We start from the raw sequence: 22,816 nt of genomic DNA, 5'->3' as shown, positions 1-22,816 counted from the left end.
CAATAATTAAATGAGTCAATGTATGCAAAGCACTTCCAACACCAAAATAAGTACTTAATCAATCTTAGCTGTTACTATAAGAATAAAGTTAAAGGTCTGCAGTTTATCAAAAGCTCATTCAATTACGATCTTGCCCCTGTCTACTGCTCCTGTACTTTCCCCACTGGCTACTCCAAGTCCTTGGCTCTGGTCACACTGAACTATTCACAGTTCACATTCTTTTACTCCTCAATACTTTCCTCCTTGTTATTCCCCTCTGCCCCTCCTTCAACTAAATGACCTCACTTATCCTACATAACTTAATTCAGTTGTCATTCCTTCCACAGTCTTCTGGTCCCCAGGTCAGATTTAGGTGCTTCTCCTCTATGTTTGTATATACCAGGTACATATCCCTATCTACATATCCCAAGAACTCCCACCATACTGTCCTATATAATTACTTATTTACTTACCTGCCTTCCCCACTAGAAAATAAGCTTCCGTAAGTCAGGGCTCGCCCATATCTTATCTGACTGCATATGATAGTTGCTCATATGTACCTGGCATATGATAGTTGTTCAATAAATGTTTTTTAGATGGAAGGAAGGGAGGAAGGAAGAGTAGGCATTGTGGACACAGCAGCTGGAGTTGGCCTAGAAACAAAGGACAAGTTTTTTTTTGAATGACACATACAGAAAATAGCTTGAATGAAGAGCTGGTAATATTTCATGACTGACTAGATAAGAGGTTCAGGGAATGGAAAGACAAAGTAAGAAAGAGGTAGAACCAGATATAGAAATAGGGAGAGCTTAATGAAGAGACAGCCTTGGAGGGAGAGATGAATTTGACTTTAGATAGGTTGCTTTCCAGCTGACAATGGGATATTCAAATAAAAACCAGGAGTTAGAAACATGAGACTGCTGCCCAGGAAAGAGGTAAAGGTTAGCATTATCAATGTGGCAGGCATCTGCATCAGAGCTAAGAGCTGAAGCCATGAGAGAAACTAACTAACTTCACAATAAGAGAGAATAGAAAAGGCAAGGGTCAAAGGCTCAGGTCTCCAAATGCGGGAAGGTCCTAAAAAAAAAAAAAGAAAACAACTGGAGGCAGAAAGGCAATGCTCTCTGAGCACTGGAGTAAATGATACACAGAGGGGAGATGAATTGTCTGAGCCTTTTTGGAGGACTAAATTGCAAAAAGCCTATATTAGATAGGTTGCAAACAGCCAATTAGATAATGACAGAATAATTATCCAAACCGTTTGTTTGTTTTCTCTGCCTTAAGATTTCCTAAATAGATTTCCTTCTGGGCCCTTCGGGATGGATGACCCACCACTAAGAACATTCTATAACCATTCTGTCACATGGAACACAGAAGGGGACTGACAGCTTCTCTGGCACTCACCTGGGTGGGAGCAGCTCAGGAACTCCCTGTCCTGTCCATTCTGAACACAGAGCTCTGCCTCTTGCTCCAGATGGGAGATCAAAGGAGGTTTAGGAAATGGAAATCCTGGTTGTAGAGAAGGAAGAAGACAGTGTGTAGAGCAACAGAGAACTGTGCTAACGCTTACCTTGACCCCTCTGTTTGCATATGGAAACAGGAAAGAAATGTCCATTTGGGTAAAGAAAAGGGTTTATTCAGGGGTCTGGTAACATGTAAATAAACAGGTCTAGGAAATTTCTCAGAGAAGTCAATACTCAGAAGGGCAAAGAAGGAGATTCTGGGAAATAGTCGGTTGTATTTTCCCTGTTCTTTTTAGGAGGATGGGAGTCTGTAGAGGGAGGTTAATCTGTTTTCAGCCACTAGGAAGGAGCTCATGACTAAGAGCTGAATACAGAGCAGTTAATGGAAAATGAGAGGCCTGAGGAGGCGAGAATCCAGGGAGAACAGACGTTAAGTGTCTCCTTTTCACCCAGGGAGAGTTTCATTGCAAAGAATCAGAAAACAACTAGGTTAGCCAGAAAATTATCTTGCTATGTAACAGGGGCAACTCAAAACTAATTTGGGGGAAGATATTGATGATATGGAATGAGAGCTCTGATTTTCAATATGAGACCCCATACACATCAATAAATAAAGCAATTAAAAGAAAAAGGAAGGGAGAAAGTACTAAGCCAAGTACAGGGAAAGTCCTTACCAAGTGATACCACGTTTCCATAATTTTCCAACATCACATCTTTATAGAGGTGCCTTTGAGCATGGGTCAGACACTGCCACTCCTCATTACTGAAATTCACAGCTACATCCTCAAATGTCACTGCCTCCTGAAACAATATGTCCCTGCTGTCCTGGAGAAAACTCCATAGTTCCCTCAGGAAACAGAGGCAGAAGAAAGGAATTTGTAGGGAGGTTTACAGAAGTGAAAGGCTGTTACTGTTTCGTGTATATTTGGGGATGAGGTGAAAGGTAGCATCAGCTTTCAATAGCAAAAAATAACGAAAGAGGAAACAATCCACAAATGGTTTGTCACCCAACAAAGTATCCCTTATGAGAGGGAGCACGTGGACTTGGGAGGTGCATAGCCAGGGAAGGCAGTGAAAATAAGGCCACATTTAGGAGGCAGTGATATATTTCCAGGAGGGAAGGAAGGGGTCTTAGCTCACTTGAGACTGGCTCATCAGTATGATTTTTGCTCCTGGCAGGCTTCCTTGGCTTCCATCTTTGGCAAAGGCAGGACAATGAGGAGATGGCAGAGCTGAGAGAAGAGAAATAAGCCAAGAGTCAATTCAGCACAGTGTTGAAACCTTCTGCTTTCATCCTCTCCTCCCCAAATGTAGAAGCTTCCAAAGCTCTAACCTAGGGGTTAAGTCTACTGCATTACAGTATCCTCCTTCTCCATTATTCCTCTAGTCTCAGTTTCCAGTTTGGGGTATCAGGCCCTGGCCAGCAGCCAAGCCGACTGTAAGTGCGTTCTTCTTCTCTCACCTACTACACCTTTTTCTCTGGTCTCGTTTCATCCTAGAATACCTTACACCCTCCGCAAATGGCCCAGATCACTGACTCCCAGCTTATACGATAACCTGGCTTCCTATATTAGAACGTTGAAGTCATTTTGTCCAAAACGACTTGGGGTGGAGGTGGAGGGAAAGGAATGAAGGAGAGGTATGGATCAGAAATATCCAGGGATAGGCCCAAAGCTTTTTTCTTTAGGTAACTTAATGGCTGGTCAAACTCAAGTTAGTTTACTAGAAAAAATTTTTCCCTTGTTCTTCTTAGAGAAAATCACTTTCCCCCTTTGATTCTGAGTCTCTTTCCTGTTAATTCCCTAGTATTAAGTGATTCCGCTTCCCCCCAACTGCCCTCCCAGCATAGCAGAGCACACACAGCTTTTAAAATGCAAAAGAAACTTTCTCAGAGTGTACACGTGACTAGGTATAATTCATATGGATTGGGCAAGAAGTACAGTTTCACATTACTGATTAATGGGGCCCTGTTTTATTCCTTGCAATCCAGCTCAGCCTCTCTGTAGCTTCAGTGTTTATGGTGGTTTATCTTTCTTGATAGTCATCAACATATTCCCAAGTCCAAGACCATTCTTTCTGGTCTGAAATCATCTACTGGTAAGTCTCTAGGATAACCCTTTGGCCTCAGGACCCCAAAACTATCATTTCAATTTTACCAAAACCTCAATTTAGGAGTAAACTGGCTTCTTTCCACAGAAATAGGCCAAGAAGACTTTTCTTTGGTCTAGGCCACCCTTAGCTTTTGATCAAGAACAGGCCTGTGTTCAATCATTGTGGGTTCCACACAGTTTTCTCACTATCTCCTCTGAAAGCCTGTTACTTTATAACTCTTTGTCTCAAAAAGTTCCCAAACCACCTGGAAGGCACAGAGCTCACAGCAGATACATGTTTTGCTCTCAAATGTTCCATAACAGTTCTTTTCCTTATAACATCAATAAACTTAAACCTCCTAATTGGGTTTTTTTCAATCAACATTTTATAATGAACATTTTCAAATATACAGAAAAGTTGAAAGAATTGTAGAGGAAACATCCATATATTCACCACTTACATTCTACAATTAACATTTTGCAATATTTGCTTTATCACGTATCTGTCCATCTAACTATCCCTGTCTCTGTCCATAAATTCATTTTATATTTTGTTGCATTTCAAAGTAAGTTGAAGACATAAGCATACTTCACCCCTAACACTTTATGATACATATCATTAACTAGAGTTCAATATTTGTTTACATTCCTGAGTCTCTACCAAAATTTACATACAGTAAAATTTACATACAGTAAAATGTACAAGTCTTAAATTTTTGACAAAGCACACACCCTATCTAACCCAAACTCTCCTCCATATACATCCAGTTGGATTTTTACCACATCTTCTTCATAAATTAGGAAAGTTTTGTTACCTTGTCATGGCTTCTTTTCCCCTAAGTGTTCATCACATTAAAAACTGTTTTTAATTGTGGTAAAAAACATATAATGTGAAATTTACCATTTTAACCATTTTTAAGTGTACAGTTCAATAGTGTTAAAAATATTCACAATGTTGCATAATAGATCTCCAGAACTTTTTCATCTTGCGAAACTGAAACTCTATACCCATTAAACAACAACTCCTTATTTTTCCCTCTCCCGAGCCCCTGGTAACCACTGCAGTGATTTTTTTTTCCTAGCCTCGCTGAGGCTTGTAGGATCCTAGTTCCCCAAGCAAACCTGGCCACGGCAGCAAAAGTCCTAACCACTGGACCACCAGGGAATTCCCCCCACTGTAGTGATTCTTAAACTTTATTTTTTAGCCTCAGAATTTGAAAGGTCAGTTTCTGCCCTCAAGTTAAAAATGAACTTGGGGGAATTCCCTAGCGGGAATTCACATGTGGGGGAGAGTGAAAGCTCTGGTCTCTTCCATTTCTGAGGACACTAATCTCATCACTGGGTCCCCACCCTTATGACTTCATCTAAACATGATTACTTCCCAAAGGTCTCACCTCTAAATATCATCACACTGCGGGGTGGGCTAGAGCTTCAACATACGAATTTTGAGGGGACACAAACATTCAGCCCATAACAAAACTATTTGTTAAAGCAGTGTATAGATATTATCCAGGGCAAGATTAACTCATTTACATTTTATGTTAAGTAACTGTAAACTTTATGGCCCTGAAAATCACCTATAAGAAGAGAATTCAAGATCTTTTGAGAAAAAGAGGACTTGGATACTCAGGTCAGATGTGAACCATAAAATTATATATATTTTAAAAAATGAAATAAAATGAACAACGAAGTTAAGCAATATTCATTATTTTCTACCTCTCCTAAATTTGTGATAAATATGTCCTATATTATTAATTTTCATTTATGATTACCTATACAGTGGAAATTTCAAGATTTCTCTTCTGGAAGTTCCAATAATATGCTTAGAAATTCATTTTACGTATTTTTTCTTTGTAGGTAATATATACTAAAAGCCTATTTTTGGGGTGTCCAGGGGCCTAGTCCTCTAAATGTCTGTGCCTTTCAGGGTCTAATTTTATGACTCCAGAATTGTTAAATACCATCAGCCACTTCTATACAAATCTTATCCACTTTTCTCTTCATATATGCCACCAAAGAGCATTTTTAAAGCCCAGCCCCACATTTCCCCATCTTCCTTTATTCTTCTCAAAGCTTCATGACAATACCTTTTCTCCTTCTTTTGCCATGGCTTTATCTTCTATTTCTCAGGTATACCTATACTTAATTTAAAAATCTCAGGGTTAACACAGGTACAGAAATAAAATTACCTACACTCAAATTTTACATGTTGGTAAAATTGTGGTTGGGAGGAGTTACTGTATTATACCACAAGTTTTATATGTGGAAATATTCATGTACACATATGTAAGCTACTTATCATACATAAAGTTGTACATATAATAAGTGAATGAATACATTCAATATCTTTCACAAATTGCTTTGAAGAATCTCTTTTTATGAATCTTTATTTTTTTCCAAATTTGGTTTAAGATGAGGGTAGAAACCTAACAATTTAGTTCCTCTCAATACCGAGCCAAGCCTAGTATAGAAATAACAGATTTCCTATAAATACTCAATAATGAGCATATTTCCAGGCCCCAGGAAGCATCCCCCACTTAGTCTGTGTCCCTGCCCCATTTTCAGCTGCCATAACTCCTGCCACAATACCCTGTGTGCATTACCTCTTTCCTGCAGGAGCTTGGTATCACAGATACAAAGCTGGTTTGATAGTCCTGGAGTCTCATCTGATACCACCACCTATTGCAAGGAAAAGAATACATTTGGAGAGGTTATGGAGGGATGGAAAATGTAGGGGAAGCTGCAACCAACTATGAAGTTCTGTTCGTGGAAATCAACTCCCAGAACTACCAAGAGGGGTGAGAAAATCAGGGACTCAGTCCCTGATATACCTTATGAAAAACAGAAATGGCATCCAATTGTTCTATAATGTAAAATGATCACCAGGCCATCCAGGAAAAAAAGTACTTTGAAGGAGAACACTTCCACAAGGTCAATCCAGGCCCACCACACTCCCACTGCTTTCCTCCTTTCTTGGGCTCGGTTCTTCCTCTTTGTGATATACTGCAGACACTCCTCTTTTTACCTGCTGCATCTTTTTACCCAGCTTTCTTTTCCAGTCTTCTAACACTGTCCCAGTTTCTTCTCTGCTGGTTGGATCCAGCTCCAAGTCAATCGCGGCTTTGCCTGGACCAGTTTGAAGTGGCTCCAGTGGATACCAGCCTCCTTTCAGGGATTTAAGCCTTGGTGGTGCCAGCCAAAGGGCCTCTCCTGACCCACAGGGCAGCTGCTTTTTGGCTTGATGTGTCAAATACTGCCCTGGATTTGGGGTTCATCAGCAGTACTAAGCTAGTGGTAATCCATACCTTATTTTCCTGCATATTTGATGAAGGGAGGAGAAAACAGAGGAATGTGACCAAAGCAAAAAGAAGGAATCAGAGAATCTGAGGTATCTATGGGAGATGAGGGAGCAGGGGAAGATAAACTGAAAATGATAATATATCCAGAATACAACCTCCACTGCCACTATCTTGTCCCAAGCCACCATTGTCTGCATTGCCCTACAGTATTACGTTAGCCATCCAGCTGGTCTCCTGCTTCTATCCTCAATACAACAGAGTAGGCCATTTAAAACTTAAGTTGGATTATTTCATCTCTCTGCTTAAAACCCCTCAATGGGTCCATCTTTCTCAAAATAAAGAGTAACATAAAAGGCCCTAAAGAATGTGCCTTTTGAGTCTCTCTTGTTCATTCAAAATAAAAGCTTAAGTCCTTACAATGGCATACAAGTCTATAGGGTGTGCTATTACCTCTCCTACTATTCTCCCCCTCATTCAACCCTCTTCAGTCACACAGACCTTTCTCTTCCTTTTTAGGCACATTTCCATTTTAGGGCCTTTGTACTGGCTGTTCCCTCCACCTCAAGCTACCCTCACGATGAATAATCTTGCTTCCTTCAACTGTTTGCTTGTACATAATCCTCCCAAGGAAACCTACTCTAGGTCCCCTATTTAAAATTACAGCCTACCCCCTCCTTCCAATCCTGACATGCCTTACCTTCCTATATAGCACTTTATCACTTTCCAACATGGTGCATAAGTTAACTTATATTCTTTCTATTGTATATTGTAGATCTCTCCTTCACTAAAATGTAGGCTCCCAGGCTTTTGATGGCAGGGATTTTTGTCTATTTTGTTCACTGCTGTATTCCCAACTTCTAAAACAGTGCCTGCACCAGTAGGCGCTCAGCTAGAAATTGGCTGAATGAATGAATGTACGAGTGGATGCTGGGGAGGAAAATAAATGAAAAAAAAAAAAGGGTAAGAGGCTGCTGAGAGCCAAGAAGAGCGGGAGGGAGTTAGGAATGCAGGAGGAAAAGGCCCTTGTTTGGCAGGAACCCGCGGCGGTCCCCAGCTCCCGGCGTACCGGGCTCCAAAGCCCCGCCCCGTCCCCGCCAGCCGTCCCGGGCCCCAGGGAAGGGGTGTATTTAAGTGAACCAGGTGGTGGTGCCAGGGTCCTCCCAGCCGCACCTCGGCGGTTTCGGAGACACCAGTGGCAGCTTGGGAGCCCCTCGGCTAAAGTCCCGTCCCACGCTGGCTGAAGACACAGACCTTCCTGCCGACATTCTCCTCTAAAAACGAGAAAATAGAGAAACCTATTCTAGCTCCACTTCCTAGTCCTTCAATAATCATTTCCGGTGACTTTCTAGGAAACCTCAACTCGCTGGTCGAGGAATTTCCCTAGAAAGCCTCCGCAGACTCCAAACGTGTTATTTCCTGTTCTTCAGAATGCATCTCTTAAAACAGAACCACAATGTCATTATCCCACCTAACAAAATTAAAAGAATTCCTGGGTACCATCTAATACTGAGTCCATATTAAAATCTCCCAAATATATAAAATACGCTGGTTTTTTGAATAAAGATCTAAAGTCTACATACTTTATTTGGTTATTTCTCTTAATCCTCTTTTAATTTAGATCTAGAATAGCTCCTCCATCTTTCACTTTTCCCCGCATTGAGTAAATTGGGTCATTTGTCCTGAATGTTCCACATGCTGGCTTTGTCTGTTTGCATCCTCATTTAATGATTTGTTTTTCTAGCCTTGTATTTGTTAACTAGATGTTAGCTCTAAAGGTTTAGAGTTTGGTTTACCTTTATGGGTAAGCATTCTTACGTGGTGCTACGTACTTCTTTTTGCTTTATATCAGGAGGCATATAATGTCATTATTTCACTCTTTGTGATGCTAAGATTGATCAATGAATCAGCACTTGCTAGTTGGATCCCTCCATGTAAAGCTCCTCATCAACCTTTTATCTGGTGGTTTCATCCACTGATGATCTTTGCCTAAATCAACCATTTTATTGCAGAACTGGGATTTTCTAATTCAATATTTTTTTCACATTTATGAGTTGGAATTTCTTTTTTGTTTGTTTTATTTATTTATTTATTTTTGTGGTACGCGGGCCTCTCACTGTTGTGGCCTCTCCCGTTGCGGAGCACAGGCTCCGGACGCGCAGGCTCAACGGCCATGGCTCACGGGCCCAGCCGCTCCGCGGCATATGGGATCTTCCCGGACCGGGGCACGAACCCGCGCCCCCTGCATCGGCAGGTGGACGCTCAACCACTGCGCCACCAGGGAAGCCCGGAATTCCTTTTTAAACAAGGATTTTATCTCATTAACCTATCAATTCAGGGTTATTTGGTTATCCTGAAATGTCAGTTCAAACAGGAAAGACAAAATAAATGTTTACTTTTCTGTTTAATTGCTAATTTTCAGAGTAAAAAGTTGTGCCCTAGGTGCCAAGGCCACTGATACATTAGCCATTCTTCAAAATGGCCATCAATGAGCACTGCCTTCGAGTATTCATACTCTTGTGTATCTCCTTCCTACATTTTACCAGTGTTGGTTTGTGTGACCAATTGAGTATGGCAGAAATGATGTTATATTACTTCTAATATTAGGTAATAAAAGAAACTGTGGCACCCCAGTGTTCACTGAAGCACTGTTTACAATAGCCAGGACATGGAAGCAACCCAAATGTCCATCAACAGAAGAGTGCATAAAGAAGATGTGGTACATATATACAATGGAATATTACCCAACTATAAAAAAGAACGAAATTGTGCCATTTGCAGAGACATGGATGGACCTAGAGACTGTCATACAGAGTGAAGTAAGTCAGAAAAACAGATATCGTATATTAATGCATATATGTGGAATCTAGAAAAATGGTACAGATGAACCTATGTGCAAAGCAGAAATAGAGACACAGACATATGGACATCAAGGGGGGAAAGGAGGGGTGGGATGAATTGGGAGATTGGGATTGACATATCTACACTATTGATACTATGTATAAACTAGATAACTAATGACAATCTACTGTATAGCACAGGGAACTCTACTCAATGCTCTGTGGTGACCTAAATGGGAAGGAAATCCAAAAAACAGGGGATATATGTATATACACAGCTGATACAGCAGAAACACACACAACATTGTAAAGCAACTGTACCCCAATAAAAAAAAAAAGAAGAAGAAAAAGAAACTGTGGCTTCTATCTTGGTCTCTCTTTTTTTCCCTTTCTCTCAGATCACTCACTCTAGGGGAAGCCAGCTGCCAGGCTGAAAAGTGAGACCCAGGTGGTGAGGAACTAAAGCCTCCTGCCAACAGCCATATGAGTGAGTCTAGAAGTGGATCCGTCAGCTCCCTGTCAAGCCTTCAGTTGACTGCAGCCTGGGTCAACATCTTGGCTGCAACCTTAAGACAGAACTAGAACCAACCCCTAAACTGCTCTCAGATTCCTGACCTGTAGAGACTGTGAGAGAATAAATATTCAATTCTAAATTTGGGGGTAGTTTGTTATGCAGCAATTGGTAACTAATATTTTTTGTTGTTTCCTCTTTCTGAGCATCATTAACTCATGGATTTTTAAAGAACATTCAAGGACTCTTAATCAATTGCACTTTTCTTTTTTTTTTTTTTTCTTTTTCTTCTTGATGTTCAAATGATTCCATCTTTGGCCAGTGGGAGTCCCTTTATTTTATTTCCTGTGCCCTTTCATCTAACTCTAAGAGTCTTTGATGGTTTTCTTGCCTTCTGGCAGCACAAGATATTTCAGGCTCATTTTGTATATTTCCTGCTCCAGACCTGGAATCAGCCATTTCTCCAAGGAGTCCTGGTTCCTTTCAGAGGGAAGAGTGATTGCATAGCTTTGTGACTGGTCATAACTTCTTTTAAAGCTTATCAAAATGAAATAAAATTAATTATGGGATTGAATCCAGGCTAAACCACTTGGTACCTGTGTGCATGAGAACCTAAGCAAGGTATACATCGTGCCCCAGTTTCCCCAACTGTAAAATAGGTCCAGGGTGAATATCTAATTTTCAGAGTCGTTATGAGGATTAAATGAGACAATATACAGAAATCATTTAACACATCACCTGGCATCAAATTTCATCATTAGAATAATAGAATTGCAAGTCTGAAAGATACCACAGTGATGACCAAGTACAATTCGTTCATTTCACACTTGAGAAACTTGAGGGCCAAGAGATTATAATTTTGTCTAAAACTACAAAGGAGGATAAAATTAGAAGAGAAACTAATGACTCCAGAGTCTTTGATCTCACACTTGGGCTATTTTGATAAAAAGCAGTCCCTCCAGCCTGATCAGGGCTTTTATTTATTCAAAAACAAAAGAGGTTAGAAAGTACTAGGCACATTAGTTATAAAATGGTATTATGGAAAGTTCATCAATCTTATGTTCTGAAGACCTGATTCCTGGCTCTGCCACTCACTAGCTTGATATTTTGGTCAAGTCATTTAACTCCTTTGCATCTGTAAAACAGTAACAATAAATCCTTTAATCTCAGCTCATTGTGAGAGTGAAAGTACAATATACGGTTTATGAAAGTGCCTGGCTCATAATAATTGCTAAATAATGATTATTATATTAAAAAAATTCCTTCAATCCTCCAATTTAATACAAATGTATTCTTCTCCTCTAAAGGAAATTGGGTTTTGATTAGACTGATCCCTAAGTCCCTAATTCTGAAACTGAGTTCAGTGAATACTGCACAAAGGCACTGAGCAAGAGGCTGCAGGAAAGATGCTATGCATGGTCACCCACTCTTCAGACTGTAGTCTTTCTTCCTGATATCAATCTACTTAACAGTACTAGCATCCAGTACACATATACTCACAGGGTATATTTATGAGAGGCTTTGCTATAACCTTTGCTGATATGAAGATACTTTACTTCCACAGCAGATCCTTAGTATATGACTTTAATAATCTAGTCCAGTTGAGATATAATTTATTTACATTTTTCTTGGTTAACCCCAATCTCATAAAACCTCATAAATAATCTCCTAAAATAATTAATGCTGGAATTTTGCCAGGGATCCATGTCAAGTTTTCAGCCTAATTCCACAGTTCATCTTTTTTCAGTTTTTGAAAATTTGGATATTTGCCAGTCTTAGTCATGAGTCACACTCCTTAAAAATGGCCTCCAGGGGCCCTGTGGCTAATCTGCCTGAAATTCGGGATCCTTCAAGCAATTTTATCTGGGTACGAAGACTTGCACTCATTTAAGGCAAGTAGTTACTCTTTTACTATCTCCTTGTATGTCCTGAAATATAATTTCCTCATATTAATGTTTGTCCTACCATTCCCAATTTGAAGGTCATGATCCTTGATGGAGAAACAGAAGCCTGATTGGTGTTAAGTAATTCTATGGCCCCTCTGCTGTCTGTTGAAATTACCAAATTCATTTCCAGGGGCTTTTTAAAAAAAATAACAAACATTGCAGGCATACAAAACAATAATAAAAAAAACACTTAACATCTATCTTAAGATATAAATATTACAGATATAATTATATCCCCTTGTCTACTCCGCTCCAATTCCTCTCCTCTTCCTTCTCAGGTTAACTACTATCTTGATATTGATGTTATTATTCCGATGCATGTTTATATATTTTTAGTACATATGTGGGTAGCCATAAACATTTTATAGTATAATTTACGTTTCCCTAATTTTATACAAATAGTTTCACTCTGTACATATTTAAGTTTGAAAGGTTTGATTTGATTTAGGTTCAATATTTTTGGCAAGAATGCTTCATAGAGGTTATTATGTACTTTGTACATACTCAACTTCATGGTTTTGAGATATATCCTTAATGAAAAATGTATCCTTAGCTCATTCATCTTATCTGTCACAGGTATTTTTCATTTTCCTTCCAACAGTCTTGTTCATTATTCTGATTACTTTTTCAGTTCAACTCAGAACTTTAGCAAGCATTTGTTTTTTGTCCTTGAGTTTATGGATTTCATTTTGTTTATATTGGCTGTCTTTTTGAAATAATTTTCTTGGAGTTTCCCCTTCTAAAAAGGTTATGTCCCATAATTTTATGCTAGCCAGTTCATATTCTAGTGTAGGAAAGAATAACCTAAAAAGTATTTGCCACTTCCTCAAATTTTTAAATATATCTTTTGTGCTTATCTTAATTACTTAAGTAATTAACTTAATTACTTCTCTTCAAGTTTCTACTGCTAATCATTATACTGAAATATAACATACTGAAAATATATTATAGAAAAATATAATACTTTAGAAATATAATATTTTGGAAAATACAGCATACATTACTTATAATGCATGCTTGTGGGTTTTCATAATCCCCAAATTATAAGATATTTAAATGTATGTGACACATAGTTAATTCTCTTTTAAATAAAGCTACTGATCAGAGGCAAATACTGATATTAGTCAATGATGCTTTGCAGCAATATTTTTTCAGAATCGTTTCAATTCATTCATTTAACAAGAATTTCTTCAGCAACTGTTATAAGAGCTTGGGATACAGGAATGAACAAAACAGTTAAAGATCTCTGCGTGGTGGAGCTTACGTTCACGTAATTCTGATTAACTCGTGCTTCCATTTTCTTTCGTTGTTTTCCCTCTTCACACGCTGAAGAAGATCAATTTCATATTCAAGCTCATCTGTTCTCCAAGTGGCAACAGGTCCAAACTAGCAAGCAGGGACCGGAACCGTCCAGCTTCTCAGGGTTTGTAGTGCTGGACCAAAGAGAAGAGTCCTCCGGGGGTCCTAGAAGGGCGAGCCGCGCGTTACCATGGAGACCGCGGAATAGAAAGGCTCTGTCTGCACTTTGGAGTTCAGCCCCTCGTCTCTGAGGTGCGGGTGGGGTTTTTCGGACCTCATCTGAGGAGGCCTTTGCGCTCCTTCGGCCCCACCGCGGAGAAAGCAGGACCCGCAAGGTCGGCGGAGAAGGTGAGGTTGCGGGGCAGGTCTGTGAGGCCCTGCCCGGGGTTCTGGCGGGAGCCCCTCGCTGGCCTTCTGGGGAGGGGCGGGGCCTGCGGTCGGAGGTGGGATTGGATGGGTTGGGACGTAGGAGGGCCCGCCTGCTGGAGCATATTTTATCTTTACCTCTTCTAATCTGTTTTTCTCTCCTTCTCCTCCTCCTTTACGCCATCCTTTAATATTACAATTAAAGTTTTTTTATTTGGCAAACTGGTGAATATAGCGCTTATTCTGGGTCAGGGCTTGTCCTAAGTGTAGTATACATATTGATATTCATTCGTTTAATTCTCAAACAACCCAATGAGGTAGGTACTATCACTACCCCACTTTTTAGATAGGCAGCTTGAAGCCTAGATATGCTAAAAGCTTACCCACAGTCGCATAGCTGGTAAGGTGAGGAGAGGAAACCCAAACGATATGGGTGCTCTTAGGCTTTTCTCACGAATTCTGAAACTCTCATCAGAGCTTTAACTTCCTTCCTCTTTGCCAGTTTCTTTCCCCGTCGGGCTGCTTGGTTCTTTGTGATTTTTGTTGATGTGGTGCTACTCCCATTCATGACTTTCCCTCCCTCCCTCTCTCTTTTTTTCCTGCCCTTTTCTTTCAGGCCAGTAACCTAACATGCAGAGTGGAGCCACTGAACTTCACTGGTATCTAAAGCCATACTGCCAATGGGCAAAAAAAGTGCAGAGCAGCTCCTGCCCGTGGGCTCAAAATGTCAGTCACTGGGAGAAGGTAGTTACTTCTGATGGGTGTTCACAGGGGTTTGGCCCCCTTGAGGAGACCTGTCCTGAGCAGCAGGCCCTGGAAGTCCTACCTGGAGAGAGATGGGACTGGATGTGGGTACATGATTCACCTAGCAGAGAGAAGGTCACAGTAGTGATGGGAGATGAAGAGCGAGATCTGGATTGAGAAGAATGGGTAAGAGGAGGCAGTGTTTCTACTGGCCAGGGAAGAGAAACAGTGAATGATGTGGTTTTCTTAAGGGCTAAAGAAAATAGTGTCTAAGTGCTTCAATTGAGTTTCTTCCTTAACCTCTTTGTTATTGACTGTATTGATAGTCTTTAAAGTTGCATGCTTTTGTAGGAAAGACTGTGCGTTTCCTCTGTCTTTTATAAAATGGAATGAGAATTGGATTTTCCCTTTCTCTGTAGTCCAGAGAGATTGCGCTGTCATATCTTTCCTAGGATTTTAATTTTAACATGTAAATAATCCCTTCTGCTTTTCCCTTTGATGACATTCCTACATCTAGGTTCCATCCAGTGCCCAGGAAGGGCAGAGCTTGTCATGTGAGATTTTGGCATCAGCTTTCGATTCACCAGTTATTCAACATTGGCCCATAGTCATCCAGCCTGAAAACGTCATTCCTTTTTCTTGGGTCCTGCAAAAGAGAGGTGGGGAGCTAGCAGTCATCCTGTTTATAAGGTGAGTTCTGGTGGAAAAGGAGCCAGAGCATATCTTTGAAATTATGGTACCAAGAACTGATTTTTAGTTGTTATACATATGAATATTAAAAAAAAATAGAACTAAGTGAACATTGGGCTGTATTATACCTGATATATCTATGGGAGGAGAGGCCAGCCCTCAGTATTATAGGGCCAGCTTTCCTTGTCAGCCCCTTGTACATCTGGAGCAGATGCTAAACAATTCATTCATTTATTTATTCATGCATTTAATTCATGCATTCATTCATACAACATTTGTTGAATATATTTTTAGTGCCAGATAATTATTCTGGGCAGTAGAGCTATAAAGTTGAAGGACGTTTGGCTCCTGCCCTCAAGGTACTTCAGTCTGGTTGGGGAAACAGACTAGGACATCTGTGATAACAGTCCAGTGTGATGAATACTGTGATAGAAGCAGGTACAGGGTGTTGTGAGAGTAGGGTCAGAGATAAAATGGGAATAAAATATTTGGCTTTATGTTTGAGTAAATGTGTAGGGTACAGAAGAGAAAAGGGTTTGAGAAGCATTGTGCTAGAATGTGAGCTTTATGAAGTGAGGGACTGTAGTTATCCCTAGAACACAGTGACATATGATTCATGTTTAATAAATATCTGTTGTATGATCACTGAAAAAACCCATGTGTATACCAGTCTCTTATTTTAGGTGTCACCACTTGTCTACAGTCTATAGATAGCATCACTGCAGTAATATACAGTGGACTATTTAGGTTGTTTCCATGTCTTGGCTATTGTAAATAGTGCTGCTATGAACATGGGGTGCATGTATCTTTTTGATTATAGTTTTGTCCAGATATATGCCCAGGAGTGGAATTGTTGGATCACATGGTAATTCAGTTTTTATTTAGTTTTCTCAGGAACCTCCATAGTGTTTCCCACCAGCAGTGTAGGAGGATTCCCTTTTCTCCACACCCTCTCCAGCATTAGTTATTTATAGACTGTTTAATGATGGCCATTCTGATTGGTGTGAGGTGGTACCTCATTGTAGTTAGGAGGAGACACCACCTACAATGAAATTCAGTTAGCTGTGTCCAGTGTCATCTTCCTGGTCATGCCACTCGCCCTCATTCTTATCTCTTATGGTGCCATTGCCTGGGCAGTGCTGAGGATTAACTCTACCATAGCACGGAGAAAGGCTTTGGGGACCTGCTCCTCCCATCTCACTGTGGTCACCATCTTCTACAGTTTAGTCATTTCCGTTTACCTCCAGCCCCAAAATCCCTATGCCCAGAAGAGGGGCAAGTTCTTTGGTCTCTTCTGTTCAGTGGGCGCTCCTTCACTTAACCCTCTCATATACACCCTGAGGAACAAGAAGGTAAAGAGAGCACTCAGGAGGCTGCTGGGGAAGGACGAGGACTCCAGGGAGAGCTGAGCAAGAACTGCTTGATGTGCGTGAAAAGTGAGAGCAACTTCTTCATGGTTTTGTCAGGAAGTCTGTGTTCCCCGCACCTCTGCTCTCCTCACATCCGTCATGTCACAGAAATGGATGACAGCCACGTGTGTGAGCATGCATGCAAGTGTGAGTGTGGGTGTGTGTGTGTGACAGAGAGAGAGACACAGAGACACAGAGATTGAAAATGTGCTAAGGGGAAGTACTTATCTCTGTATGAAACATATGAATCAAATTTAATATTTTCTCTATTTTGTATTTCATACATTTCACCTCCATGGTGATCTCCCCAATTTTATCATTTCCATTTCCAACTCACCTCCTTGTCACATCATTACTATTTCTTTACCTCCACTTCTCATTTCTACCATAGTTTCTTTACTTCTCCCTCGGGTTTTTTTTCCACTTCCTTAAGTGTCTGTTTTGCATTGTTGTTCTATTTTATGCCCCAAATGACAGCAAGGAAGGGGGGAAGTTGAAGTCCAGGGGTTCAGAAACTTGCCCAAGGACATACAGTGTTAGGACTAAAACCCAGGCCTGGTGACTTCCATCAGGCAACTTCTCAAATACACACTGTTGCTTTCATACCGTCGTCAAATATTTCAGTATCCTTAGGCTGGAATTCAGAACAGAGCCTTAGTAGAAAGCTTAACTTCTTCAGTTCTAGTGTTTCATCTTCTACTGCACCCACAAATCGAAAACAGCTCAGACAGAGAGGGAGACCTCAAAATGTTTATGCCGGCAGGACAGTTTTAACAATGTGGGCTTTGGTGCCATCGACTGGCAGTATATGGTATTACAACTGGCATTCCAGACTCCTGACCTAAGACCTCTCTAAGGTCATCAGGTTTGTACTCTTGCTCAGAAAGGTGATTTATCATATTGTTATTATTAGGTATTTATATAGTGATTATTATATCCCAGGTACCAGTTAAAGTAATTTTCACACATTGACTCATTTAATCTCTATTACAACACTATGAAACAGGTAATATCGCCATCCTTTTTCAGATGCAGAAACTGAGACACAGAATTTAGTAGCAGCTTAACAATTTCAGGCATTTGGACCCAGGAGGGCTGATTCAAGTCTCCGGGCTCTTAACCCTGTGCTTGAATACAAATAGTGTCTCCCCAGCACGGGTGAGAAGTCTCATATCTCTCAGTAAACTTTGAGGAAATCATCCCACTCTAGAAATATGTCTAATTTATTAGACCCCCCAGCTGAAGGAGGTTTGCTTCCCTGGAGTAAGAGTTTATTAGATGCTCCAAAGCATCCCCTGAGAACAAGAAACATAGCTGCCTGGAGGAAGTTTTGTTAGTTCATGTAGTGTGTTCCTGGCTTAACTCCCCCTCTGGATTTCAGACTCATAGAAGCAAGGACCAGAATGTTGCAGAAAATTGGCCCCCAATTAGTTCTATAAATGAATGAATGAGCGAGTGAATGAATGAAGAAATATCTCCAAAAAATGTGTAAAGTTTCCTGGGGTCCTAATCTCACAGATGCTGTCTCCCAGCTTTCCCCATGGCAGTGGCAACAATACCAAATTCTCTCGGATACATGCTGATGAAATAAGAAAAAAGGAAATCCTAGTTTTATTCTAGTCCCAACACAAAATGGCTTTGATTCAGCATTTACTCTGGCATCAGCACAGAACAGCAGCATTAACTCTATTTTAACCCTAATCTTCATTTTAGCCATTCATGTACAAATCTTCTTGCCTCCTTGACCTCCTAATTTGATTGTATCCTGTACTAAATGTAGATCCCCTGTTTTATATTTAATAATCCCGATCTCAACCCTACAAGAGATGCTAACCCTAGTTCTACTTTTCAAATCACTTATGTAATACATTTTTATCATGATCACCTCTATCCTCTTTCTCTCACTGGGACCTGGAAGCCTCTACCTTTTTGGCCTGTTTATCAGCTCCCTGTGCCCAGAGGCCCTAATGTTCTCATACAGTAAAATCCTTTCTAGACAGACTCTAGGGGAAATACAACAGAGAATTAAATGAAGCAGTGTAAACAATCTGTTTTAATGAAAACTGATTTGTTGAATAAGTGGATTAACAGAGGTTTTAGGACTAACATCTTATTCTGAATGCATTCAGTCTGTGTGGACAGTTATCTACTGGATACCCTAGGGGGAAACCCAGCACAAGCTTACTCAGTCACAACCCTCAAATTGTCCAAAGCAGATCACGATGGTCAGAGACACAATTCCAACATAAGTAACCACTACACAACTGAGTTGGGGGCAAGTACGAGGCCAAAGGCATAGAGAATGAAAGAATAAAGTGTACGAGCATTGGGTGGTGTGGGCATCAGAGAATTCTTCCCTGAGGTTTCAAACACAGCAGAGGGAACAATATTAATATGAAATATTTGCTGATTTACTGTGTGGAAAGAGCTGGCATACATATGTTGTGCATTAAGATGGGAAGATGTGGGGGAAGGAGTTACACCAGGGAGCCAAATGGTTTAAGGGGAAAGTATGGATTATTTTCGAAATATAGAGAAGCTACTGAATTGGATACAAGTGGAAAAGGGGATCCCTTGCAGATGATTAAAGACTACAGGATTTAGGTCCTGTGAGTGTGGGCACTTCCCTATCCAATACAACACACGAGTTGGAAGCACTTAAGGGGACATTATTCAAGAACCTCAGGGTGTAATCACCAGTTCACTTCTGAAGGGCTCACTGAACCATGAATAGGCCCTGAAGCACAGGGCCCAGATTCTGTTTCCCCTGTGCAGAATTAGTCACTCATGCCTGAAGGGTACCAGGATATGCCACCCCAAAATATGTCTCCTTGGCATATGGATTATTTTAAGCTAAAGGCCCATTGAGAACCAGCAGCTGCAAGAAAACCTCTAAAACAGGCCACAAGTTTTCTTTTTGTAAATTTACTTTTCTAAAGGTGTCTCCCTCTCCTGTACCAGGAAGAGGAGGACTCTTAACAACTCTTATCTAAGGAGAAGGCACAGACAAATCTGCATAACAAACCTTACTAAACAATCCCTATTTACCACACTTTTCCTGATCACCTTCCCAAAGCTGGCCTCCACTACCCAGAAGCCCCAAACCCCTTAACCCCTTTTCCTTTGTTTAGCTCAAAATGGTATATAAGCCCCAGTTCTAGCCACCCCTCCGAGTTCCTCAGCACTGAGTATTCCCAAGCATATTTACGATGCACGTGTTAATAAACTTCAGTTTTTCTCTTTTTAATGTCTTTTGCTGGTCTCCACTTGCAAGGCCCCAGCTAAATAAAGAACCTAAGATGGGTTGGGGAGAAAGGTTATTTGTCCTCCCCTCCACCCCCCAGAACACTCTGTGCGCTGCTTAGTGTTACTGCCCCTCGGTTCCCTCTCCCCACGACGTCGCAGTTCCGGCACAGCGCCCCCTCGCGGAAGCCTCCGTGCGGTTCACGGCAGCAACACAGGTCTCGTCTCCCACGACCGTCTCTAGTGTTCCCTTCCTGGCTCCAGGGGCCGCGTAAGTGGATGCCTCATTGGTTAAGTATTTTGAATATCACCCCTGTTTGGGGGGGGGGGGACTGTCTGATATGAAGCCCACCCTCCGATTCCCCTCGGGTTAATGGACCCTGAAGTACAAAGTAACAGAATTCCCTGCTTCAAAAACCGGAGAGAAAAAACTCTATCCAGAGTGTCCTAAAATTACAATAGACCTGGGAAGAGGCTGAAAGTCAGCAAATAGACAAGACTGGGTGATGAACCTGCGAGAGTAGACAGCAGCGTGCGAGGTGCAGTGAACGCTCGCTTTGGAGTAGGCAGACCAGATGCAGTGGATCATTCTTTCCAAAGAAGGCTGCAGCAACATATTTATTGCATCCCACGTGTTCTTTTCACAGTGGGACTGATGCTCAGCCCACCATGACGTGAGGTCCACGTTTCCTCTCCTTGAATATGGGCACAGCCTTGTGACTGCCCAAACCAATGGGATACATCTCTCTGTCTCTGTCTCTGTCTCTGTCTCTGTCTGTGTCTCTGTCTCTCTGTGTCTCTGTCTCTCTCTGTCTCTCTGTGTCTCTGTCTCTCTCTCTCTGTCTGTGTCTCTCTCTCTCTCTCTCTCTCTCTCTCTCTCTCTCTCTCTCTCTCTCGCTCTCGCTCTCGCTCTCGACACTTGCCTTTGCAACCCAGGCACCATGTTGTAAGAAATTCCAGGCTGCATGGAAAGGCTAGGTGTAGGGGTTCCAGCTGACAGCTCCAACTGAAGTCTCAGCCAACACCCATCTTTAGACCCTTCTGATGATTCCAGCCCCCAGCCTTCAAATCTCCCCACTGTCCCCCGAGTTCCTGGCCCACAAAACCGTGAGAGATAATAAATGATTATTGTTTTAAGCCAGCGTTTCACAGTAACAGGTTGTGCAGCAACTGACAATAATTCACTCAGCCTGGATGCTGGCTCTCCTCATCAGCTGTGTGACCCTGGACAAGAGTCTTCCTCTCCGAGCTGCAGTCTCCTTGCCAGGTAACAGACATGAGTGCATAACACCTTCCCACAGCACTGTCCTGAGCAGCAGAGGTAACGACTGCAAGATGCCCACACTCCTGGCTGTTCTCTCAGGCTACCTTGTTTATTTATTTCACCTGCCCACTTACTTATACTTCATCTTCCCTCTTTGAGAATGTACATCCCACGAAAGCCCATCTTGCCCACTGCTCTACCCCAGGGCCTAGAAGCATCTGCCACAGAAACTTCCCCAACAAAAGTTGTTGATTGGGACTTCGCTGGTGGTGCAGTGGTTAAGAATCTGTTTGTCAATGCAGGGGACACAGGTTCGATCCTTGGTCTGGGAAGATCCTGCATGCTGTGGAGTGGCTAGGCCCGTGCGCCAGAACTACTGTGCCCATGTGCCACAACTACGGAAGCCCTCGCTCACTGCAACTGAAGAGAGCCTGCGTGCAGCAAGGAAGACCCAACGCAGCCAAAAAATTTTTTAAAAAATAAAACAACTTTTGATTGATTGAAAAAAATAACAAAACTAACATAGTAGCCAAGTGTTCACAAAATTCTTTCTGTTAGTAAATGACTAGGGCAGGGAGGCAAGAGGCCAAGTCAGGGCAGAGCTGGAGCCACTGAGGCCTGGCAAGCAGTCTAGAGCCCACAGTGCTCTATAGTCAGGAGGAGATCTGAAGCCTGAGGGTGAAGCCCATCCTGACCGAGGCAGGGCTGGAGAGGCCAAGGGAACAGCTCCTCCCAGAACTGCTGAGTGGTGGTCGCACCACCCGGCAACACAACCTCATCACACCAGGAGCCTCTGCTGGCCCTACCATTTGACCTGGTCCCTGTCTGTGCTCCTGCCAGCAAAGAAGGTCTGGCTTGACCTTGGCACAGTAGAACTGACCCTCTGTAATTTGCAGCTCCGCTAAGTGCAAAGAAAGTTCAAGGTGGTAACTCTGGTCTCTTCTGTTCTGCCCAGGCCTGGGATATACCTGCTGCTGCTGCTTCTGAAGCCAACTGTTCACTTTCCACACTAAAGGCTTACCTAATCCACAGGCTTCTTCCCCTTTTCTCGAGAATATTCTATTGTGGGAAGAGGGGAAACTCAAATCAAGTCCTATTGGTCCAATGTGGATAATCACAGTAGAATGGTTTTCAAGTACTGCTGGTCCAAGATTTAACCACCCATGCTCTCAGGGAACTTCAGAACTTGGCTCTTCCAGAGGATGGTGAAATGAGGGCCCATCCAATCCTTGCAGCTCTTTTGCAAAACAATGAAAATCCACTTTAAACAAATCAGTACTATGGGGAAAGAGAAAAATTGAGCTTCAAAAAGGCATTTCTCCAAGAGGACACAAAGAATTACAAAAGTCCCAAGCAATGTTTTGTTTTGTTTTCCATTGGCCATTCAATACTTTCTTTCATGTGGATATCCAGTTCCTGCCAAGATGCTCAGAGTTCTTAGACAAAGACTTTTAAGGCTGGAAGCACTCAGGGGCCATCTCATCTGCTGCCTCCTAGCAGTCATATTTTTTTGTTATTCTTAATTCCTAGGAAGAAGACTCCTCACATCTGTTCAGCCAAATGCTCCAGGCTCCCATACCTGCCCATCACTGTCAGAGAACTCATTAAACAGTAGCAACAGTGGCTAGTGTTTACCCAACATGCTCCGTGAGCCGAGAACCATCGTGAGCACTTGT

General features: G+C 41.7%; 1 protein-coding gene and 1 long non-coding RNA gene across 2 annotated transcripts; one reads left to right on the top strand and one right to left on the bottom strand.

The window, feature by feature from the left end:
* Positions 1–1,408: 1,408 nt before the first annotated feature.
* On the bottom strand, positions 1,409–13,471 carry LOC112412587 (zinc finger protein 311-like). The gene is made up of 4 exons (XM_024764328.1): positions 13,390–13,471; positions 6,136–6,211; positions 2,583–2,674; positions 1,409–1,488 (listed from the first exon to the last, which is right to left on the bottom strand). The coding sequence occupies exons 1-4, from the start codon at positions 13,420–13,422 to the stop codon at positions 1,462–1,464; spliced, it is 228 nt and encodes a 75-aa protein (XP_024620096.1). The 5' UTR covers positions 13,423–13,471; the 3' UTR covers positions 1,409–1,461.
* A 214-nt stretch (positions 13,472–13,685) lies between these two features.
* LOC112412593 (uncharacterized) lies at positions 13,686–15,410 on the top strand. The gene is made up of 3 exons (XR_003005835.1): positions 13,686–13,772; positions 14,407–14,720; positions 15,052–15,410. It is a non-coding gene; the product is annotated as an uncharacterized LOC112412593 (long non-coding RNA).
* The last annotated feature ends 7,406 nt before the right edge of the window (positions 15,411–22,816 follow it).

This window comes from Neophocaena asiaeorientalis, unplaced genomic scaffold, assembly GCF_003031525.2.
Source record: "Neophocaena asiaeorientalis asiaeorientalis breed wild unplaced genomic scaffold, Neophocaena_asiaeorientalis_V1.1 scaffold239, whole genome shotgun sequence".
Classification (NCBI taxonomy): domain Eukaryota; kingdom Metazoa; phylum Chordata; class Mammalia; order Artiodactyla; family Phocoenidae; genus Neophocaena; species Neophocaena asiaeorientalis.
This window is presented reverse-complemented; position numbering and strand designations above follow the sequence as displayed.

Bases quoted from the DNA above. Each gene is read 5' to 3' on its own strand.
- LOC112412587 (XM_024764328.1), bottom strand. From the start codon at position 13,422: ATGGAAGCACGAGTTAATCAGAATTACGTGAAC. The intron at 2,675-6,135 runs GTAATGCACACA...CTCTTCTCTCAG, and splicing joins CAAGCTCCTGCAGGAAAGAG to CTCTGCCATCTCCTCATTGT. The intron at 1,489-2,582 runs GTGAGCTAAGAC...CTCTACAACCAG, and splicing joins TACTGATGAGCCAGTCTCAA to GATTTCCATTTCCTAAACCT.